This window comes from Pocillopora damicornis, chromosome 6 (genome assembly GCF_964200805.1).
Source record: "Pocillopora damicornis chromosome 6, jaPocDami1.2, whole genome shotgun sequence".
NCBI classification, from domain to species: domain Eukaryota; kingdom Metazoa; phylum Cnidaria; class Anthozoa; order Scleractinia; family Pocilloporidae; genus Pocillopora; species Pocillopora damicornis.
The window spans coordinates 17,559,072-17,577,016 of record NC_142675.1 but is presented as its reverse complement, the minus strand read 5'-3'; the positions used below and the strand labels follow the sequence as shown (position 1 = coordinate 17,577,016).

At 37.0% G+C, this 17,945-nt stretch overlaps 2 protein-coding genes and 1 non-coding gene across 5 annotated transcripts; 1 reads left to right on the top strand and 2 right to left on the bottom strand.

Annotated features, from left to right (window-relative positions):
• Nucleotides 1-481: 481 nt before the first annotated feature.
• LOC113681953 (rhodopsin) lies at nucleotides 482-2,795 on the bottom strand. Of its 2 annotated transcripts, XM_089210892.1 has the most exons (3): nucleotides 2,673-2,795; nucleotides 2,128-2,556; nucleotides 911-1,687 (listed from the first exon to the last, which is right to left on the bottom strand). In XM_089210892.1, the coding sequence occupies exons 2-3, from the start codon at nucleotides 2,499-2,501 to the stop codon at nucleotides 1,042-1,044; spliced, it is 1,020 nt and encodes a 339-aa protein (XP_089067018.1). In that variant the 5' UTR covers nucleotides 2,502-2,556; nucleotides 2,673-2,795; the 3' UTR covers nucleotides 911-1,041. The 2 variants fall into 2 exon arrangements, with proteins under 2 accessions (XP_027054893.2, XP_089067018.1); XM_027199092.2 differs by having other exon boundaries at nucleotides 482-1,687; nucleotides 2,128-2,785.
• On the top strand, nucleotides 768-839 carry Trnac-gca (transfer RNA cysteine (anticodon GCA)). The gene has a single exon. It is a non-coding gene; the product is annotated as a tRNA-Cys (tRNA).
• Nucleotides 2,796-6,815: 4,020 nt separating the features above from the next.
• LOC113681952 (inositol hexakisphosphate kinase 1) lies at nucleotides 6,816-17,034 on the bottom strand. 2 transcript variants are annotated; one of them, XM_027199090.2, is made up of 7 exons: nucleotides 16,633-17,031; nucleotides 11,911-12,142; nucleotides 11,161-11,249; nucleotides 10,564-10,635; nucleotides 9,778-9,867; nucleotides 8,923-9,098; nucleotides 6,816-8,470 (listed from the first exon to the last, which is right to left on the bottom strand). In XM_027199090.2, exons 1-7 carry the CDS (start codon nucleotides 16,823-16,825, stop codon nucleotides 7,910-7,912), a joined length of 1,413 nt encoding a protein of 470 aa, XP_027054891.2. In that variant the 5' UTR covers nucleotides 16,826-17,031; the 3' UTR covers nucleotides 6,816-7,909. The 2 variants fall into 2 exon arrangements, with proteins under 2 accessions (XP_027054891.2, XP_027054892.2); XM_027199091.2 differs by lacking the exon at nucleotides 10,564-10,635 and having other exon boundaries at nucleotides 16,633-17,034.
• Between the last annotated feature and the right edge of the window lie 911 nt (nucleotides 17,035-17,945).

The following is a 17,945-nucleotide window of genomic DNA, read 5'->3' as shown; positions in this document are numbered from 1 at the left end:
TAAATTGCTGACGTTGTGTCACCAAATTTCTTTTCCTTGAATAGTTCTCTTTAATGGATCATTTTACCCGTAAACCAGCAAGCCAGTTAAAGAACAGAGAGGATTTTTTGAGGAAATTATTGTCCTATTTCCCCGTGGACAGAGTTTTTAGAGGAAACATTTTGAAGCAATCCTTGAAAAATGAAACTTGTTTGTGGGAATGTTTTAAAAATATAAATTTTAAGCCTGTAACTCGCATTAGAAAGTAGCTACTTGCTCATTCAGTGAAATTGCCTCTCTAAGATGACCACCAACTGACCTGTGTGGCTAGCTGTTATGATAATCTCGAAAATGAGCAGCGAAAGCAATGCTACAATTTCATCCCCCTCCCCCATACCCTCTCACCTCTCCCCCCAATAGAAGGAAAGCGAAAACAACCTAGCTTTACACTTTTGTTAATCTAATTTTAATTTTATTCAATTTTAGTCAAACATATAATAAGTAAGCTCGAGAGGTATTTATTACATTACAATGCCTCGAAATGACCTATTTTTTTTAAGCATTGTGAAGAAGTCTCTCTAATTGTTATGATATTTTCATCAATATTGTTTTAGCTTCTGGATTACATAATCGATCATAAAGCAGCTCCATCCCTTTCCTTCCCTCACCCTCCTCTAGAACAGTAATGTTTTTTCTGTTAAAAACATTACGCTATCGACCTTGCTGATCCTAGCAGTATGCGGGCCGCGTGTCATTAGAACTTCGTAATAGACCCCACTCACCGAGAAGTCTTTGTGGCTCAGTGGTAGAGCATCGGAGCGCAAATCCGAAGGTCTGAGGTTCGATTCCTTATGGGGACTCAGAATTTTTCTTTGTTCCACGCTCGTGACAAGACGAAAAAAACACTCCATCTCATAATGGCAACGTCACCTTATAGCGTTGCTTTCTTCACTTGATTGTGTTTGTATTGCGTTATGTCTCCATCAAAACGATTGCAATAAGCTGTTCAACTTCGCTGTCGTGTAGCAGCGGTAAGCTTGGCAACAAAGAGGTATATTTTTTTTATGATCTTTGTGTGAAACTAGTTTCCAAACTAAAGGGCTGTACAAGGTTATCACCGCCGCAGCATTTGACGCGCCCACAAACAACGCACTGACATACTTGGCGCAACTCGTTACGAAACGCTCTGTTCATCGTGGTATAGATGATTGGGTTGCAGACCGAATGCACGCCTGCTACAAGCGTTACTGAATGAAAAACAACGCGTGAAATGCTTATCGTTGGAAGTGACTGCAGAAAATGCACAATGACAAACGGGGTCCAACACACAACAAAAACGAAAAGCACTGTGAAAACCACTTGCGCTGTCTTCGTTTCGCGCCTAAAATTTTTCTGTGATTGTCTGCTGTCCTTCCATCGTTGAACTTGTTTCTTGTGGAAACGCACTTTGAAGAAAATTCGCAGATAGCAGTAGAACATTGCTAATAATGGCATCACAAAACAGCTAATTATCACCAAAAGGATGTAGCCGCGTCCCTCGCTGAACGAAATCTTGCACATGGTGTTCAGAGAGCTATGTGCGTATTGGTTCCAACCAAGAACTGGAAGAACGCCAATGGTGATCGACCACGCCCATATTACGGCTAGTAGTACCCAGGCCTGTTTGGGGGTGACCTTACTGCCCGGTGGCGAAACTATTGCACGATACCTGGAGTGAGAACAGTCGGAATATGAGTGAAAAAAAAAAAAATGAAATAAACACCTAATCTTGTCACTGAAAGTTGTAGGTAAGACAGCATCACGCTTGCAAAAAAAGATTCCTCACTTTCAGATTCAAGAAATCTAGTTTCCCGGGAATGTTTCTTTCCGCTGTCTCGTCAAACTCACAACAGAAAATTTCGCTAGCTATTCCTATATCCTCAAGAGTTTTCCAAAATTGGCTAAAAAACTAAAAATGAGATTACTTAAATAAAAGCTTTACACGTCTAATTGAGTCTCCTAACATGATCATCTTATCCCTAAAAACCGAAAGCTGAATGTATAACCATCTACGAAGAGATATCTCTTTGGGATCTCGTTCAAATGTACCTAAAGAGATTGAAATTACAAGCCTGTTCTCCTCATCTCCTCAAAGAAACAGTTTCATACCTGTCAAAGCTGATAACCGCCATTGTCAGGATGGAAGCTGCACCCGCAATCATATTAGTGGCGCCATTGAACTGACATAACGCCTCTCCAAAGGCCCATCGACGAAGTAGAATCGTCACAACGGAAAAGGGAAACAGTAATACTGCAACGGAGAGGTCCACAACAGCGAGATTGGCGATGAACATGTTTGCCACTCGCACGCTGGGACGGCTTCTTTGGCGAAAGGTTACGATAAGTACCATAAGATTTCCAAGAACTATAAGAGTCATTATCAAGATGATTACACTGGCGTGAAGAGCCGTTTTCAAATTGTTAGCATTTGAATCGGAACAGTTCTTTTCTATTACCAAACTTTCGTTTTGTAGCAAGCTCATTGTCTCGTGGTACAAGTTGTTCCGGAATTCTTTTCTTCCGGACACTCGAGATGTTCTGTAAGGGAAAAAAAAGTACAGACGAGGTAAATTGCTAGAAAATCGCGCAAATGAGAATTGGATTTGATAAAAATTACGTATTGAAAATAAAGGAAATAGATGAATACAACCAACTTGTTTCTTCTGTAAAACAGAGGCTGAAAAGACAATTCCAAGATTCGCGAAGCACTCAAATATATAACAAAACCTGATTAAGGACACTATGTGCTTGTGCTCTTCAACAATATATTTCTGAACTCATCACGTATTGCGCAGTTTATTTTAAAAACACCACGCATGATTTTAATTTGTTGTTTAACTATCTTTGCTTGAGGCGGAAACTCGGTTTTCTTTCAAAACAAACATATGTCTGAGTGTATAAACTAATCCGCGGTTGTTAATTGTTCTCCGCTTTGCTTTTCTCCTTTTGGCGGGAATGTATCACTAAGAATGAGCGGCTGCCTTTCCAAAATCAATATAGTTTCGGCCATTAACTGAAGACGCCTTCATTTAAAAGTATTGGCGGGGCCCTTTTGAATAGTTACATTTGATGACCAAAATTAGCTTTCAAGAAATGAAGAACACTGTGTTTGTACAGTAAAAAGCTTAAGATAAACAAGCATATGTTTCTGATTGCTTTTGTTTCAGTGTTAATTGCTTTTTGTTATTTTCATAGAATATTCTTTATGATTCAGGGTCTTATTCAAGTTTTTCATAGCTCTAACTTTTAGAGAAATTTTTATTGAATCAATACCATTAATAAGCCATCATTCTAACTTGGTTTTTTTTTCAGTGTTTACATAGCCTTTTTGAGATATTCACTGTTAAGCAGCATAAACGAAGGTCTTCTGAGGCATAATGAATCCAAAGCACCTATGTATATCAATTTGTCATTTTACGTCCGGAATCCGATCCATTAGACATTTAAATGAGGTACTTCCAAAGATTAGATAGTGTCACGTCCGATGATGACCTGTAAAACATTTAGCGATTGACTTCAATTGGATAAAGACAGAAATAAAGGATGATCGGTTATTGAATACGGCAAAACCCAAATGTTGGCGACTATTAGCCACAGTCGGATCAGAAACAGGCAAGCGGCTGATAGCAAACGCGGTTTTAACGTGCCTTGTACGTGAGCCTGGAAAACTGGATCGATTACACGAAATCGAGGCTCACCTGTAAACTTTCCGGGGGAGAGAGAGAGAGAGAGAGCGAGAGAGAGAGAGAGGGAAGACCTTGTGTCTTAAGTGCAATGTCACAGTGAAAAACCACATCTTGCTAAAGGTTTAACCCAAAATTCGATACACAAAAGGGTGATTTATGTGAAACTTTTTCGCGGAAAACGCAAGAGAGTAAACTGTTTCTGACATCATGACATTTCAACGAATATTTTTTAGGCGCTCCGTCGAGGCCTGAGTGAAAAAATTCGAGGTCGTTTAAGTTCATTCTCAAATCGCTGTTGAGGTTCTAGAGCGCATTTGTAAGTTCAAGAGTTTCATGCGAGGTTGCAAGACCTGGTGAAGGAGGGGATAACATCTTACACAGACTTTTCAAATTCTGTTCACAAGCCTATCACGTGGCAAATCCAAATATGCCACGTGAAGTAAGTCTGATAATCGTACGAAAACTGCATGTGCTTGGATTTCACTACTGCGTGCTCTTGAGTACCCCAGATTTGCGTCCAGTCTTCGATAAATATAGAAACGAAGACATTTTGGACTTACCACCTGCTAATTCTATTAAAACGCATTTCTTTCACTATGATATAGTATTCACTGACTACATAACAGTTCTGAAATATAACTTTCACCCAATGTTTCTTTCTGTTTTTTTGTCTTCTTTTTCAGCTTTAACGTAGGTACAGAGAAAGAAAGTAAACGCTTAATTATTGTGTCTGCCATTCTAAACTTCGCCTACTCAAAGTTGCCGCTAAATTTAAAATTATACAGCACTTAGAGCGTAAATGTTGCTAAATTCGCATCCCAAAAAACGCGTGGTATTGATTTTTACGCGGCAGTGGAAATTGCTTACCCACGTTTTACGTATGGAAAAAAAATTGCGACACTGGAAATCCACCTTGCATCATTGGCGAAGTTTTGCGACGGAGCGCACGATTTCCTGCCATGCGAGAATGATCTCTACAACTCTTCATCAGGTTTCCAGCGAGGAGATTATGGTGCCAAACTCCCATTCGTCATTGTACATAAAATACAGAACTTTTTCCGTTAAGAAGATTTGTTCAAGATTTTCCGCAGCTTGCCATTATATTTTGTAGCTGGCACAAAGTTAAACATGGAATATTCAAGGTTTGAAAACAGAAACGTCACTAAGTAGAAAACACGAGTGGCAGCTAGATCTGTCATGTAACCTACAACGCACCCGCGAGAAACCTAAAATTTGGATTCACAAAAATTATCGAGAGATCAAAATTTCGCCGGAGACCGTCCTTATACATTTGATTATAATTAGTAGATATTCATTATGGGATTGCAGAGAGACTAAATTATCTCCATCTGTCAATGGTTTTAGATTTAAACTCCAAATAAAATACGAAACTGAAAAATATATTGCAACTAACGACAATATTCTATCTGGATTTAAAAATGCCCAAAATATCGATAAATCTTCCCCACTTTATTTTGTAGGATTATGTTACAATGTTACAATGAACAAAAACACTTTCAGTTTAGCCAGTCTTCATGCGCGCGCACGATATAATAGCTTATAACCCATGATAGTTAAGCCAATAAAAACTCTCGAATTGCATTATTTCGTGATCCAGTTATAAATAATCTCCTTTAGCGACTTCACTCTCGAATCGTAATTATCATATTTCCTCGAATAGGAGCCCACGGTCAAATGAACTCCCTCCCCCGACCAAGCATCCGCCCGCTAAACCAGAATATTAAACAAACGCCCCCTTCCCCCTCCTCCTGTTTCTATTGCCACACTATTTAGGACTTTGTTAGCTTCGACCGCAACAGACTCATCACAGGAGAATAACAAGCGTCTCACTAGAGGACGCCCCCTCCTTCTTACACGGGCCCCTCCTTTTCGCCGAAATTTTAAATAAGCGTCCGGGCGCTTACTCGAAGAAATACGGCATTTGATGATAGACCACAACTAACCAGACGTTCACCTAAATGTGTTCGACTAGTGCCGTGTTCTATATTGTGGACAGATATTTACAGCGAGATAGCCTCCTATACTGTAATTAACAATTATTCATAATTGAAGACATCTTCCCCTCACTTCCTACTCATATCGAAATGAACTCCATACAGTGTATGAGGAGATGCAGTTTAAGTAATTGCTAATTGATGTACACCTTAAGGCCTATTTACACGGCACGACTTTGTCGCATGCGACAAGCTTACGACAGGCCTACGACATGACTTAAGAGTCGAAAGCGAGTTGTAGGTTTGATTTACACGAAACAATTCGTGTCGTAAGCCTGTCGTAAGCTTGTCGCATGCGACAAAGTCGTACGGTGTAAATAGGCCCTTACAAGGTCAATTAGAAATTCTGGAGTTTATGATCTAACACCCAGTACAACTTTACTGACCAATGATCTACAGGGTGGCTTACTGCAATGGCGCAATCAAGCAAGGTCCTTTTTCTGTTGTGGCTGTTGAGATCAAGAGCCGATTGATAATTCTCCCCTCTAGCTGCTACAAATTTCCTTATAAATCAGATACGAGAATTTGGTGTTAGATCACGACAACAATCTCTACCTGATAAGTTTGAGTATTCTCACAAGTTTGCAGAATAATGTATTAATATTATGGGGGAAACTAAATATTTCTCATTCCTTGGAGCAATCAGTGCACCCAAGATGAAGCCTTTAGCATATTCAAATGAAAGTTTCAAGAAAATTAAATAAAATTTAGTCATTCGGTAAAATCTCACCATAGATACTCCAGGTGGTTTTAAATCCAACCTCAAGCTTAAAATATAAAATTATTTTCCAGTGTCTTTAAATTTCTTAGATTTGCTTCTCCTTAACACGTGCAATGTCCCTAAAACATAGGTGTATTTACAATTGGTAGAATTGGTTCTACCATGCAAGACAAGACCAATGACGGTTTTCTCTACGTCGCATCGCAATGTCAATAAATATTACCATTATTTTACCAAAACACGGACCTAATTTTTCATTATTAAGTTGAGGAATCACTGTGCAATAGTAAAATAACAAGTATTTCACAGATTGAGATTAAACATTTGTTAACTCCGTTACTCCATTTTAATTTGTGCAAAATAACGACAAATAAATACTTGATAGGTTTCTCTTTAATTCATATGAACTATGTTGTCATAAACAGCAAAAAAGGAACCCATGTTTGCTGTAACCCCATATAATCTGAAATAATTAGCAATAATAATGTTAAAATCCTTGGGAATTAAAGAGCCTGGAGATTACATGATTGATCCACTTAAAATTAAGAATAATTTCCATGTTTACAGTGCAACTGCTGTTACAAAAAGGCACTTACACAAAACCGAGTGATTTGATTCTACAACAGGAGCAATGAATCCCAAAATTTTGATCCAAGACACTGTGTGTCACAATTAAATTCAGCTGGAATCATTATTTGTCCTGCACAATGTGATAGGTTAAGGGTAATTTAGTAAGTGACCCTAGTTATAACAGTGGTATTGTAACATTCACCACTTCCACTTTCATAGTTTTTGACAATATATTCTACAAACTGAGAATTGCCACTTTAATGAAAGCACAACATCTCTTCTTCTTAATGAACAGAATATAGAAAAGGTATTGCTAAGTTCCCTTGTGCAAAGATTCTTTTGGTGAATCAAAACAAGTATTATTCTTTAAGTAAATGTATACTTACTAATATGAATATTCCATTTTGTTTTCATAAGCTTTAATTTCAACTGAATTATTAAAAAATGATTTTGTGCATTGCTATAAATAGATAATTTTTTTATTTCATCACAAGTATTTTCCTAGCTTTCCTATCTGGCCAGTCACACCAAGAAATGTTAAGCACATGGATAAAATCTTGCAGAATATATGATCATTTTTCACATTCGATGTATAGACCATAACCTTATAAAATAGTTTTCCTCTGCATATCAAGTGATTCCGTACCTACTACCAGCATTCAACAGAATTTGGTCTTTTTGGTCCAAACCTACATGCACTAAAATATACCAAAGACAGGTGCCAGAATATGAACATAAGCAGCCTCACCAGGGATGGGGTTAGGACTGCAAAAGTTAACACTGAGAGAGGGGATCAGGAAGCCACCCACAAACGCAACAAATTAGGGGCAGGGATTTAACATTAATTAGGATTAAGGAGTTTTGCTGATATTCTCATATTGGAACTTTAATAAGGATTGTTATGGACTAGGATCAAGACTGGTGTCTAGAGAATCATGGCATTTTTCTTGGATTTCCTCTAGAAGTCTTATCAAGTTCTCGAGCCCAAACAAGTAGCCTGTGTCAGGTCCGCTACGCGTACGGTCCCCAGAGAACCCACTGTGTGTTGTGTGTGCAAAGTCAATCATTCGGACATCCACTTTGCAGCGATGACTGAAGCACTGACAGATATTGTTTAAATTACTACAGCTGTTATTGCTGTTGAGTGTCTCCTGATTGCTTTGGCCTTTTTCTCTCTCTTTTGTAGAACAACTACAACTGTTTGTTGTTTCACCTGTATTTTCCATGTCTCCTTCGTACATTAACAACAAGGAGCTTGAGTAGAAACGGTATGAGTGTTGCTTCTCAATCACTTTGTACAACTTCCGAAGCCTCTGAAGCAAAGGTTCTATTAGCTCTGTTCTAAACTGTAGTCCATTGTGCAGGAAAGTTATCAATTCCTGTTTGAAGCCTTCCTCATGCAGCTTAAGTCCATGGTATTTGTTGCGACACATAAATTTTCCTGAATTCTTTTTGTACACCTTGAAACAGAGAAAAAAATTACAAGTTGCAAATCAAGTTACCGTATTTTCATGAATGCTAACAGTTGAAAAAGGGGACACATTGTCTTTGAATGAAATATGATAAGACACGTGTTATTCATGCATCCAACCAAGAAAAGGGCAACTGATATTTGGTGCCAGCTGTCACACAAAACTGGCTGAAACAAATCTTATGTTTAACTTTGAAACTTAGTTATCTGCATGGTACCACTAGCTCCTTTGACTACAAGTTCACACTTGGAGTACAACTACGAATGGATGGATGAATGACTGCTGAAGTTCATTTAGTTTTCAATTTTGCTCTCAAAACACAATGGTAGATTCAAGAACATTACATGTACATCAATATGATTTGACTCTCACTGGTGAGGCCAAACTACTTTTCAGTCAACAAATATGTCACTGTGCTTAAAGTAAATTACAAAACTCACCTGCATGCCACACGCTCTTATACCAAGAGTTTTAGATGTAGATTTTTCTACTTTGGCCATAATTCTGACTTTTTTTTCACCTGTTGCATCATCTCCATGTTGCCGAGTTCCCATTTTTAAGTCCAGAATACAAGGATAAGAAAATTGGTAAGCCACATTTTCCAAAACAATGTATTCTAAGTTCAGTCAAGATTTATTAACAGTAAATTTATAACAAAAGAAAGAGATGCAGCAATTGAATATCAAAAAAATTTAATAAGGCAAAATGAGGCAGTGGTGTTGACAACAATGTAACCAGACTAATAGAGTTGCAAAAGAGTAACTGCATTTTCAATTTGTTCAGGGAACAATCACCGGCTCTTTTTAAATTAAAGTGATTGCATTAGCATGGTCATCACACCAGTGATTACATGACAGGTGGGCATAAACATGTCTACCAACATAGGAAGGTCACAATGTTGTTGCAAAGAACTGTGAGTATTAGTGCATAAGAACATAAAGGCAACATAATAACAATGACAGAGTAACATTAGCATGGTTCGCACTAACTACAGAATGGCATAACAACATGGCATAAGGAAGTTTATGTGTTGTAAGTTAATAACATGAACATGCAGATACAGTATATCAACATTATAACTACATCAACATCAACATCAATACAGTGCAAAATTTTTTTTTTTCCCATGTTGTTATGATAGTGTTGGAATGTTCATCGTGTACACTATTATATCACAAATGTGAGCCAAGCTTGAAAAAAAATAGACATGTTTACTGTATATGTCTGGATAGGAGACTTTCTCTCATGGCTTCAACTTCAGCTAAGAATATAACTTTGTATTTGTTAAAGGATACTGTGTACTTTAGATGATGGGCCCAATTTTCTCATTTTGTTCACCTCTTCCCTATGACAATGCAAACTCCAAGGATTTGCACCTGCACTCCCTGAAAGTTAAAGAAAAGAGTAACCTAAAGAGACAGTCATTGCTCCATTAACTTCCCCTTCCCTGTCATTGCATTATGGATCACAATTTTCAAGAAATAAGAGACCTTAGGATGCAACAGATTTGAGAGTAAATGTTCACAGTAACATTGAGTCACAATAACTACAGCAGGATGAAATACAGTGACTGCAATTACTGTAAAATTAAGTTTTCCAAAAACATTTTTTCCTAATTAAAGTATGATAGGACTTCAGTCCTTGAGTGGCCAAACTTTCCTGGGTAGACTCAAATTTTTTGAAGTTAAAATATCACTTCAGATTTCTCGTTAAAACTTGTATGCCATATTAATCGGTTTAATAATTAGGTCCAAAAGTCTCTTTTTCTCCTGACATATAAATCACAACAAACACTGCATATTACTTGGCTAAGCTATAAACCCACCCTTAAATTAGGGGGAATTACCTATTAACCCTTTCACTCCCACGAGCCACCAAAAAGAAGCTTATCCTAACAATATGAGTACATTTTCTAGCAGAATGGTGATTAGAAAGAAGAAAAAATATCAATGAGGGGATACTGTTTGATTAAATGCCATATTCTCCAAGCCTAACTCATAGGTAATGTACAAAAGACACGGTGTGGAGAAATGATCTTTAGATCTTGGGAGTGAGAAGGTGAAATGGCATCAAGTTACTACCATTAATGTTGTTCCTTCCAGTATAGGAGCTTGTGAAGATTTCATTCTCAGGCCACCCGTGGGAGGCATGATCTAAAGAAGTAAAGCAAACAGTTGTTTCTACTGACAACCACCAATGCCTTCCCTGCACCTCAGATCAGCTGCTACTATATGGTAGCAAATTTTTCTGAGACAAGCAAGGTATATTTGCATAGCTTGTGTAGAAGAGCAGGAGAGCCAAATCACGAACCATTGTGGTTTTTTAAGTTGATGATGATGATGGATGATGTATTTCCACTCGCAAATCTTTCAGATCCCAAGTAAAATTTTGCAAACTGCCCTGCACATTTAAAAATCTTTACATATTTACAATCTGCACCCAAAACAACAGGAAAGCACATTTTTAAAATTACTGTTTTGCTTCCACTGCACATGCTATGGAACCTTGTCATTCAGCCAGTCAATAGTGGCCAAAACTAGACAGTGCTCACTGCAGTAAGCTGCTTCTCAGTTGCCAATAAGGCTTCTCTCTCATTTAGTCACCAAATTTTCAAGAACACATCAGTGGCCAGATAACAAGGTTCCACAGCACCATATAAGAAAATAATAACTATTGACCTGAAGAGTGATCAGTCACATCTCCTGCATCAAAGAATCCATCCTTCCTAGTGCTTACGAGTTCCAGCTTTCCACTTCGAAGTCGCACCCTGCAGAAACAAACACAAATTTGCAGCCAGTTGTATGAGTACTTTGTCATTTAGGAGTATCATATCAAATGTTTATACCAATGCCAATAAGTGATGACTGTTGTACGTTGCTTCAAATCTTTTCAAGGTTGATGATGAGTGTAAAATGTACTTATAAAGCTTGTTTAATGGTGACCTTAGGTCATGGTCAGCAGACTGAAAACAACTGCTTACCATATGATATTTAATTGATCAAGCACCCTAGGTGCTTACTAAATTTTTGAACCTTAAGAGTGGGTGCTTGGTCAAGGGGGCATTCAATAGAGACTGAGTGATTATTAAATTTTCACCATTTTCAGCAAGTGCCATAAATACCCACAAAAAAGCTGCTCTTTTTTCCCCAAAATTTTTGTGCAGCTTACCTGCAAGAACGTGTATAAAATGAGCTGCAAATTTGTAACTTAACACTAGTCATTGAAAATTTATAAGTCTATGTACCAAATTCAAAATAACTTTGAAAATAACAATGTGCAAGAATAGAACTTCACTGGCTCTAAAAAGAGCCATTTTTGGTACTTAGCATTCTGAAAGTTAAAGGTTTAATGTCAGATGTTTACCACTAAAATTATATTAAACAAAAGTTAATCTCAAGTCAATAGTAACATTATACTACTTTGAATACCTGTATGGACCTGTCTCTACTGATCTAACTAAGCCAAATCTTGGTGGTCGTTGTTGTGGTGATCCTATCAAATCCTCTCCACTGCTGTCACTGTCTGAGGAACTACTAGTTGTACTACAGCTGAATTTGGAAGAACCATCTTTATTTTGACATTCTAATGCCAACTTGTCTGGGTGAGCTGTCAAATTAATATAACCATCCTCATCTTCTTCAATGCTTACATATACAACTCCTTGAATGAAAAAAAGAGAGTTCCACTCATGAGTAGTTTTTTATGACAAGGTTTCCAAGAAAAGTGGAGGCACCCTAAATGCTTTTACCTTTTCACTCCTAGGATCTCATTTGCAATTCTCTTTACTGTCTGCCATACAATTCTGACTTATGTTAGTTTAGAGAATTTGGTTTGGATCAACTAATTATTCTCAACTTGATACTTTTCTTCATTCTCATCACTTGTCTGCTTGATATTGTAATGATAATGTAGGGAGAAATTCTATTTTGGTCACTCATGGAAGTTAAAGGGTTAAGACCTTCTCAATAAGACTGGCATTTGAGTGGAGTGTGATTAAAAAGAAAAACAACCATGTGATTTATTCCAGTGCATATCATACCATAGGAACACACTTATTGAGTAACTTTTACTTAACAAAGATAACCTTCTTCCAACAGCTACCAGAGCTTGTTTTTGAAATAATCAAAGTGGCTGGCAAAGATCACAAACTGGGAATGAAGGTTTCACTTGCCATTTAACATACTTTTCTTAGGTAAATAATGGCACAAATCTTACTCTATTGTTTAACATAGAGTACATAATTGAGCAATTTTATTTTACAAGTTGCCAGGTAATTTTCTGAGTCACATAAGAACAATGAAATATGAACAATGAGCAAAATTTACACTCAAATTATATACTGAACCAGTGACAAAGGGGTTCACTATTCCAGTATTACTTCTCATTTAATATTTGGGCTTCTAAAGATTTCAAAATAGATCCTAGGGCCTCATCTGAGCATTGTATCAGCCCCTTGGCATGGGTGAAACGCGAATAAAACATAAATGAAATCATCCAAAATTTTGCCCCGTTCAAAAGTGCACTAAAATAGCACATTTTACTTGTGTTCTAGCCCCAATACAGAAAAGTAACATAATAATGAAAATAATTAAAATAAAAATGATTTTTGGAACACTGTAAATTGAAAACTCATTGTTTTTTCCTCTCAAATTGTGCTACTTTTTTTTTTTTCTGAATAACTTATGCAGTTGTTCCCCAATGATGTAATTGTATTATGTAAAATTGCTTCATTGTATAAAATCAAAAGCCTGGTCTAAAGCTGGTAGATTCTATAAAAGCCCTCTTCATTGGTAGACTTAAACAAACACAAAGGCAAAGATAAATATTTTATTGCTCTGCAGATGGTTAGAACATAATATTATTATATTTGGCTAAGAAGAATTTCAGAACAAAATGTACCTCAATTTGAAACCAAGCACTATTTTCCAATTAACTCTTTAACTCTCAAGATCTAATTGTTAATTCTCCCCTCTAGCTGCTACACATATCCTTGTAAATTAGATATGAGAATTTGGTGTAAGATTAAGATAACAACTTCTCCCTGATAAGTTTGAATATTCTCATTACCTATTTGCTGGATAATGTAATGATATTATAGGCAGGAGTTTCAAGTTGATCACCTCTAGGAGTTAAAGGGTTCAAAACCGAAGGTTTTCCAAAACAGAAATCTATGCATATAGTGTTCTTTAAACCTGAGTGACACTACACAGCAAAAATGACGACTTGCACATTGGATATAAACAAGTTTTTTTCAATAACTCTATGCCTATTAAATGCCCCCTGTCTTGAACCCCTGCAAATTGATAAGAATGTTCACAGCAGGCGGTTATTGTGGGAAAGGATATTATGTCTGTTCCCAAGTTTAGTGTCTTGTCGATCTAAAACAAATCATCTTCTATGCAGCAGTTCAAGTAGAAGAATCTTCAAAGTAGCTGTGGCAGCAAAGTTCCTGAGCAGCAAGCTTTTCAATAAATCACCGTCATAATTACATGAGCGTAGAACTAACACAGGATATCAAGAACACAATTTGAATTTTTGTCCTCCTTTTATATTTTTTCCACTACAATCTTTCTAAAATTGGGAAGAGTTTCATTACTTCATAAAGAGAAACCCAAAGATTACTCCTCCGTTTTTGAGAATATTAGCATTAGTAGTAGAAAGGTTGGTTTCCTTGCAGTCACTTTTTAGAAATTTCAAAAATGACCAAAGACATGGGAGAATGCATTGCAATCAGTATTTGCATTAAACCATCTGGTTACGTGTACGCATTTCAAATTCCAATCCTTATATCTTAGATCACAAGTTAAATGGTGCCAGACAAAACATCCCAAACTGTGTGTTATTGGAAGATTTAAATTTTAATTTCATACACTTTAAGTACTTATCAGATATTTCAAGGAATGAAAAATAACAAAACTGAGCCTTGATTGTAATTGAGAGTTTTCACATCCTAATTTTCTGCTGCATCTTCATCTTTTTATCAAATCACCTTACATAACTAGAACTGACCACAGAAAAAAACAGAAGCAATTACAAAATTGAGGAGCTAAAAGCAGTGAGGAAAGAGTGGCATTGGTAGTTTTGAGTATGAAAAAATATCTAAGTCCATGAAATTCAATGAACACAGCGTAATGTCATATATCAACTATTCATACCCTAGTAGTATTAACTCTTCAACTGAAGAGTGGATAATTTAGGCAAAAGGAAAATCAGATCTCCATCATCATGTTCATATTTTAAGACACAGAGACAATATGGAGGTGGGTGATTGGACCTGCTGGAAACTGAAAAACTGCCGAGAAATTATTGCCAAACAGTGTACTTAAATATTCAAAAATATAGAATGAAACAAAACCACTCAAAATTTTGTGAAACCACAATTAAAATTGTCAATAACCACAAAACTGAAAACATTATTAGGCCCTTTGCATGAAGACTACATCTCAATCTATCTGATAAAATTTTTCATGATATGAAAAGAGCTACATTTGACGAAGTTTTAAGAATTTTTCCATACTAGTAGCAAGCATTTTTTGGTATTACATCATTCATCTTCTTATCTACAGAACTACAACAAACTGATCCAAGTATACAAAGTTTTCCCACATTTACAGCTGAGAAGATGCCTACTAACAGAATGTTTAAAAAAGGAATCAAGTTGTTAAAGCTTTGACGAAGCTGAGCTTGAAATACAGTTACAAGTTGGACATTATCATACTGTTGCTCTTTGCTTGAAAAACATTTCCAGCTAGAAATATCAAATCAACTGTGCTCCTTCAAAAATTCATCAATATTATCAAAATCACAAGTCTCATAATCCAGTGCACAAATGAGAATGCCATTAACCTTGACTATGCAATAATTGTTATTTCTTTGTGACAAGGAAAACAATCAGTCACTCAATCATTCACTCAGGTTTTGCGAGATTGGCAGCAACGGCCAGAGAACTTAGCAAGGAGGAAATATTTTAGACAAGAGCAGTTTAGTTCATACTATGCATTAATTTTGAAAACGTTTTTCTATAAAAATCCAGCAAAGCAACTGACAAATTAACTATATTTTAGCAAGAAATTAAATATGCCTATCGTTGCAGGGGTGGTAATATTTTTAAGTATATAAACACGAAAAATATCAAATTATGCTGAGAAATCAATGCCTATCGATCTAGTTGATAAAAATTTTGCTATCTGAAGGAAAACGAGCTTAGACGAGCATCTTCTTGAGCTTCACAGTCCTTAATCCTATTTCTTGTCGGCTTTGAGGATGTCGTGGAAATAATTTAGTGCAGAATCAGTCGAAATCAGGATGATTAAGACACCGATGTTATGTAATATTCAAAACAAAATCGCTTTGCAACCAACACTTGAATCTGCGCCGTCATTGTTTTTTCTTTTCTTTTCAACAACTTGAAGGCAATTTAGATGATTTTAGGATCGCAAAAACCGAACAAAAGACTGAAACGATTGAAAGGATTATTAGCAATCAAAGTTATGGTTGAGTAAAACTGCCTGCAACTCACTCCTCTTCGTTATTGCAAACTTAGTTGCCACGATAAGCAGCAAAAAATGCCGCATTTTACTGCGAACACAAAACGTAAATACAACAACGCAATAGCCTTGATCAACCGGTTGAGCTTATGTTGACTAACATGCTTATCATGTTGCAAAGAAATGCCTGGTAGCTTTCTGGCATGGAGTAAAAATTGTTGACAGGATAAAGATCAAAACAAAAGCAAGCTAACGCCATCTGGGCAAAAAAAGTATCACAGTTCCGCGGATCGATAGCACGGTAATTTCTGTCAATTAAATACACACTTGCTATCTCCAATTCATTGCAGATTTTTAGATGATCAAATACAAGCTTATGGTAGCATTACAACAATGTGGCTGAACTGCACTGTATGTTTCGGTCCTATATCCTATCGACATCAATACATCGATCTCAACTCAAGTATTGTCGCAAATGTCTTCATGGTTAGAACGACAAAATCTGGACAATAATAGACGACAACCATGTTTAAAAGAAAAATTGAGAATAGAGAACATATAATGGGGATTAGAAGAAACACAAGAGATAACCACTAACGTTTGAAAATTCAAATTTCTACATGCGTGAGGACGATAAAAACAGTTGTTGAGAACTTGGCTTACCTCGATACTCCGGAGTGAAAGGATGCATTTCTGGGGGAAGTTCCTCATAAAAGCGATGCTCTCGTTGATACAGAGGCTTACAGACAGAAACATCGTCAAATTTCATCATGGAGGAATGCCCTCCGACTTGATGAACAAACGGTTCCAACGAGACAAAATCTTGTTTTGTAACAGGCATCACCGCCATATGCATGCACAGTCTCTCTCTTAGAATACGAATTATCACAAACACACAACGAACAGTATCACTATTATTCTTTATAAATAACGAGATCAGTCTAAAAATTCAATTTAAAGCGAAAGGAAATGCGGGGATGTACAATTCCCCTTCTTTATGTCACGGGACTCGTCACTCGGCTTAACGACAAACTTTTCTTCGCCAACCTTCCTTTTGATTATGACGTCACCTAACTATTTCGTCATGTGAGGTAAACACGTGAAATTGATTGGCCAGCAGTGTTCTGCCGGTGTTCCGTGCCCTAACGACTCCCCCAGAGGCACTCCCAAACAAATTATTTAGTCTTAACCTATTGTCCTCCTCTAGGGAATAGGAAACAAAGATCTCTTCAGTCAGTTTGTAGACTAGAATGATTGGAATGGAAAAAGTTCTCCGAACTGTAATTGCCATTTGCCTAGAAATCGGTGGCGATTATAATTTAGGTCTACCAAACGCTCAATGCGGCTTTCCGTGCAAATTTCTAGGTCGCTGCACGGAAAGATAACAAGATTGAAATGGTTTGCAAGGCAGAGATATTTGTTTAACATTTTCTTAGGTTGACAGCTAACGGCTGCATTGAACAGAACGTTAAAAGAATACATTAGCATCGAGATTGGAAAAAACAATTGAAGGTAAACCGGATATGCTTGTATAAACAGCTTTTACGATTTATTACCTCTCTTGATCAAATTACGTTTGTTGTACAGTTGTTCGTTATGAAACCTCGAGAGTGACATAGAGAAGCAATATCATCAAAGATTTAGTTGCCGAAAATGTGACTGAAAAGGAAATATTTTATTGAGTTGAGATGATCAAGGAAAATTGGACCGGAAATCGGAAGCCGCGGTTGAAAGGTTTGGGGGCGGGGCTGGAGGCGGGGAAATAAAAGTTATTTAGAGTCCAGTTCTTTCTCTCCTTCAAAGGCCGACGAACAAAACTGAAATAATGAAAAAATCAACGAAAAACACAAAGGATGTATAAAGTGTGGACAGAACTGAACAACTATGAACTGCTATGCAGTAGACGATATGGCTGATTTCGCAAGCAAGTTGCGTGCTAAGATGACACTAAGGGCAGAACCCACACTCTTACACCC

Bases quoted from the DNA above. Each gene is read 5' to 3' on its own strand.
- LOC113681952 (XM_027199090.2), bottom strand. From the start codon at position 16,825: ATGCATATGGCGGTGATGCCTGTTACAAAACAAGATTTTGTCTCGTTG. The intron at 10,636-11,160 runs GTCAATAGTTAT...TTACTTCTTTAG, and splicing joins TGTGACTGATCACTCTTCAG to ATCATGCCTCCCACGGGTGG. The intron at 8,471-8,922 runs GTGAGTTTTGTA...CTCTGTTTCAAG, and splicing joins TAAGAGCGTGTGGCATGCAG to GTGTACAAAAAGAATTCAGG.
- LOC113681953 (XM_089210892.1), bottom strand. From the start codon at position 2,501: ATGAGCTTGCTACAAAACGAAAGTTTGGTAATAGAAAAGAACTGTTCC. The intron at 1,688-2,127 runs GTATGAAACTGT...TTCTCACTCCAG, and splicing joins GCGGTTATCAGCTTTGACAG to GTATCGTGCAATAGTTTCGC.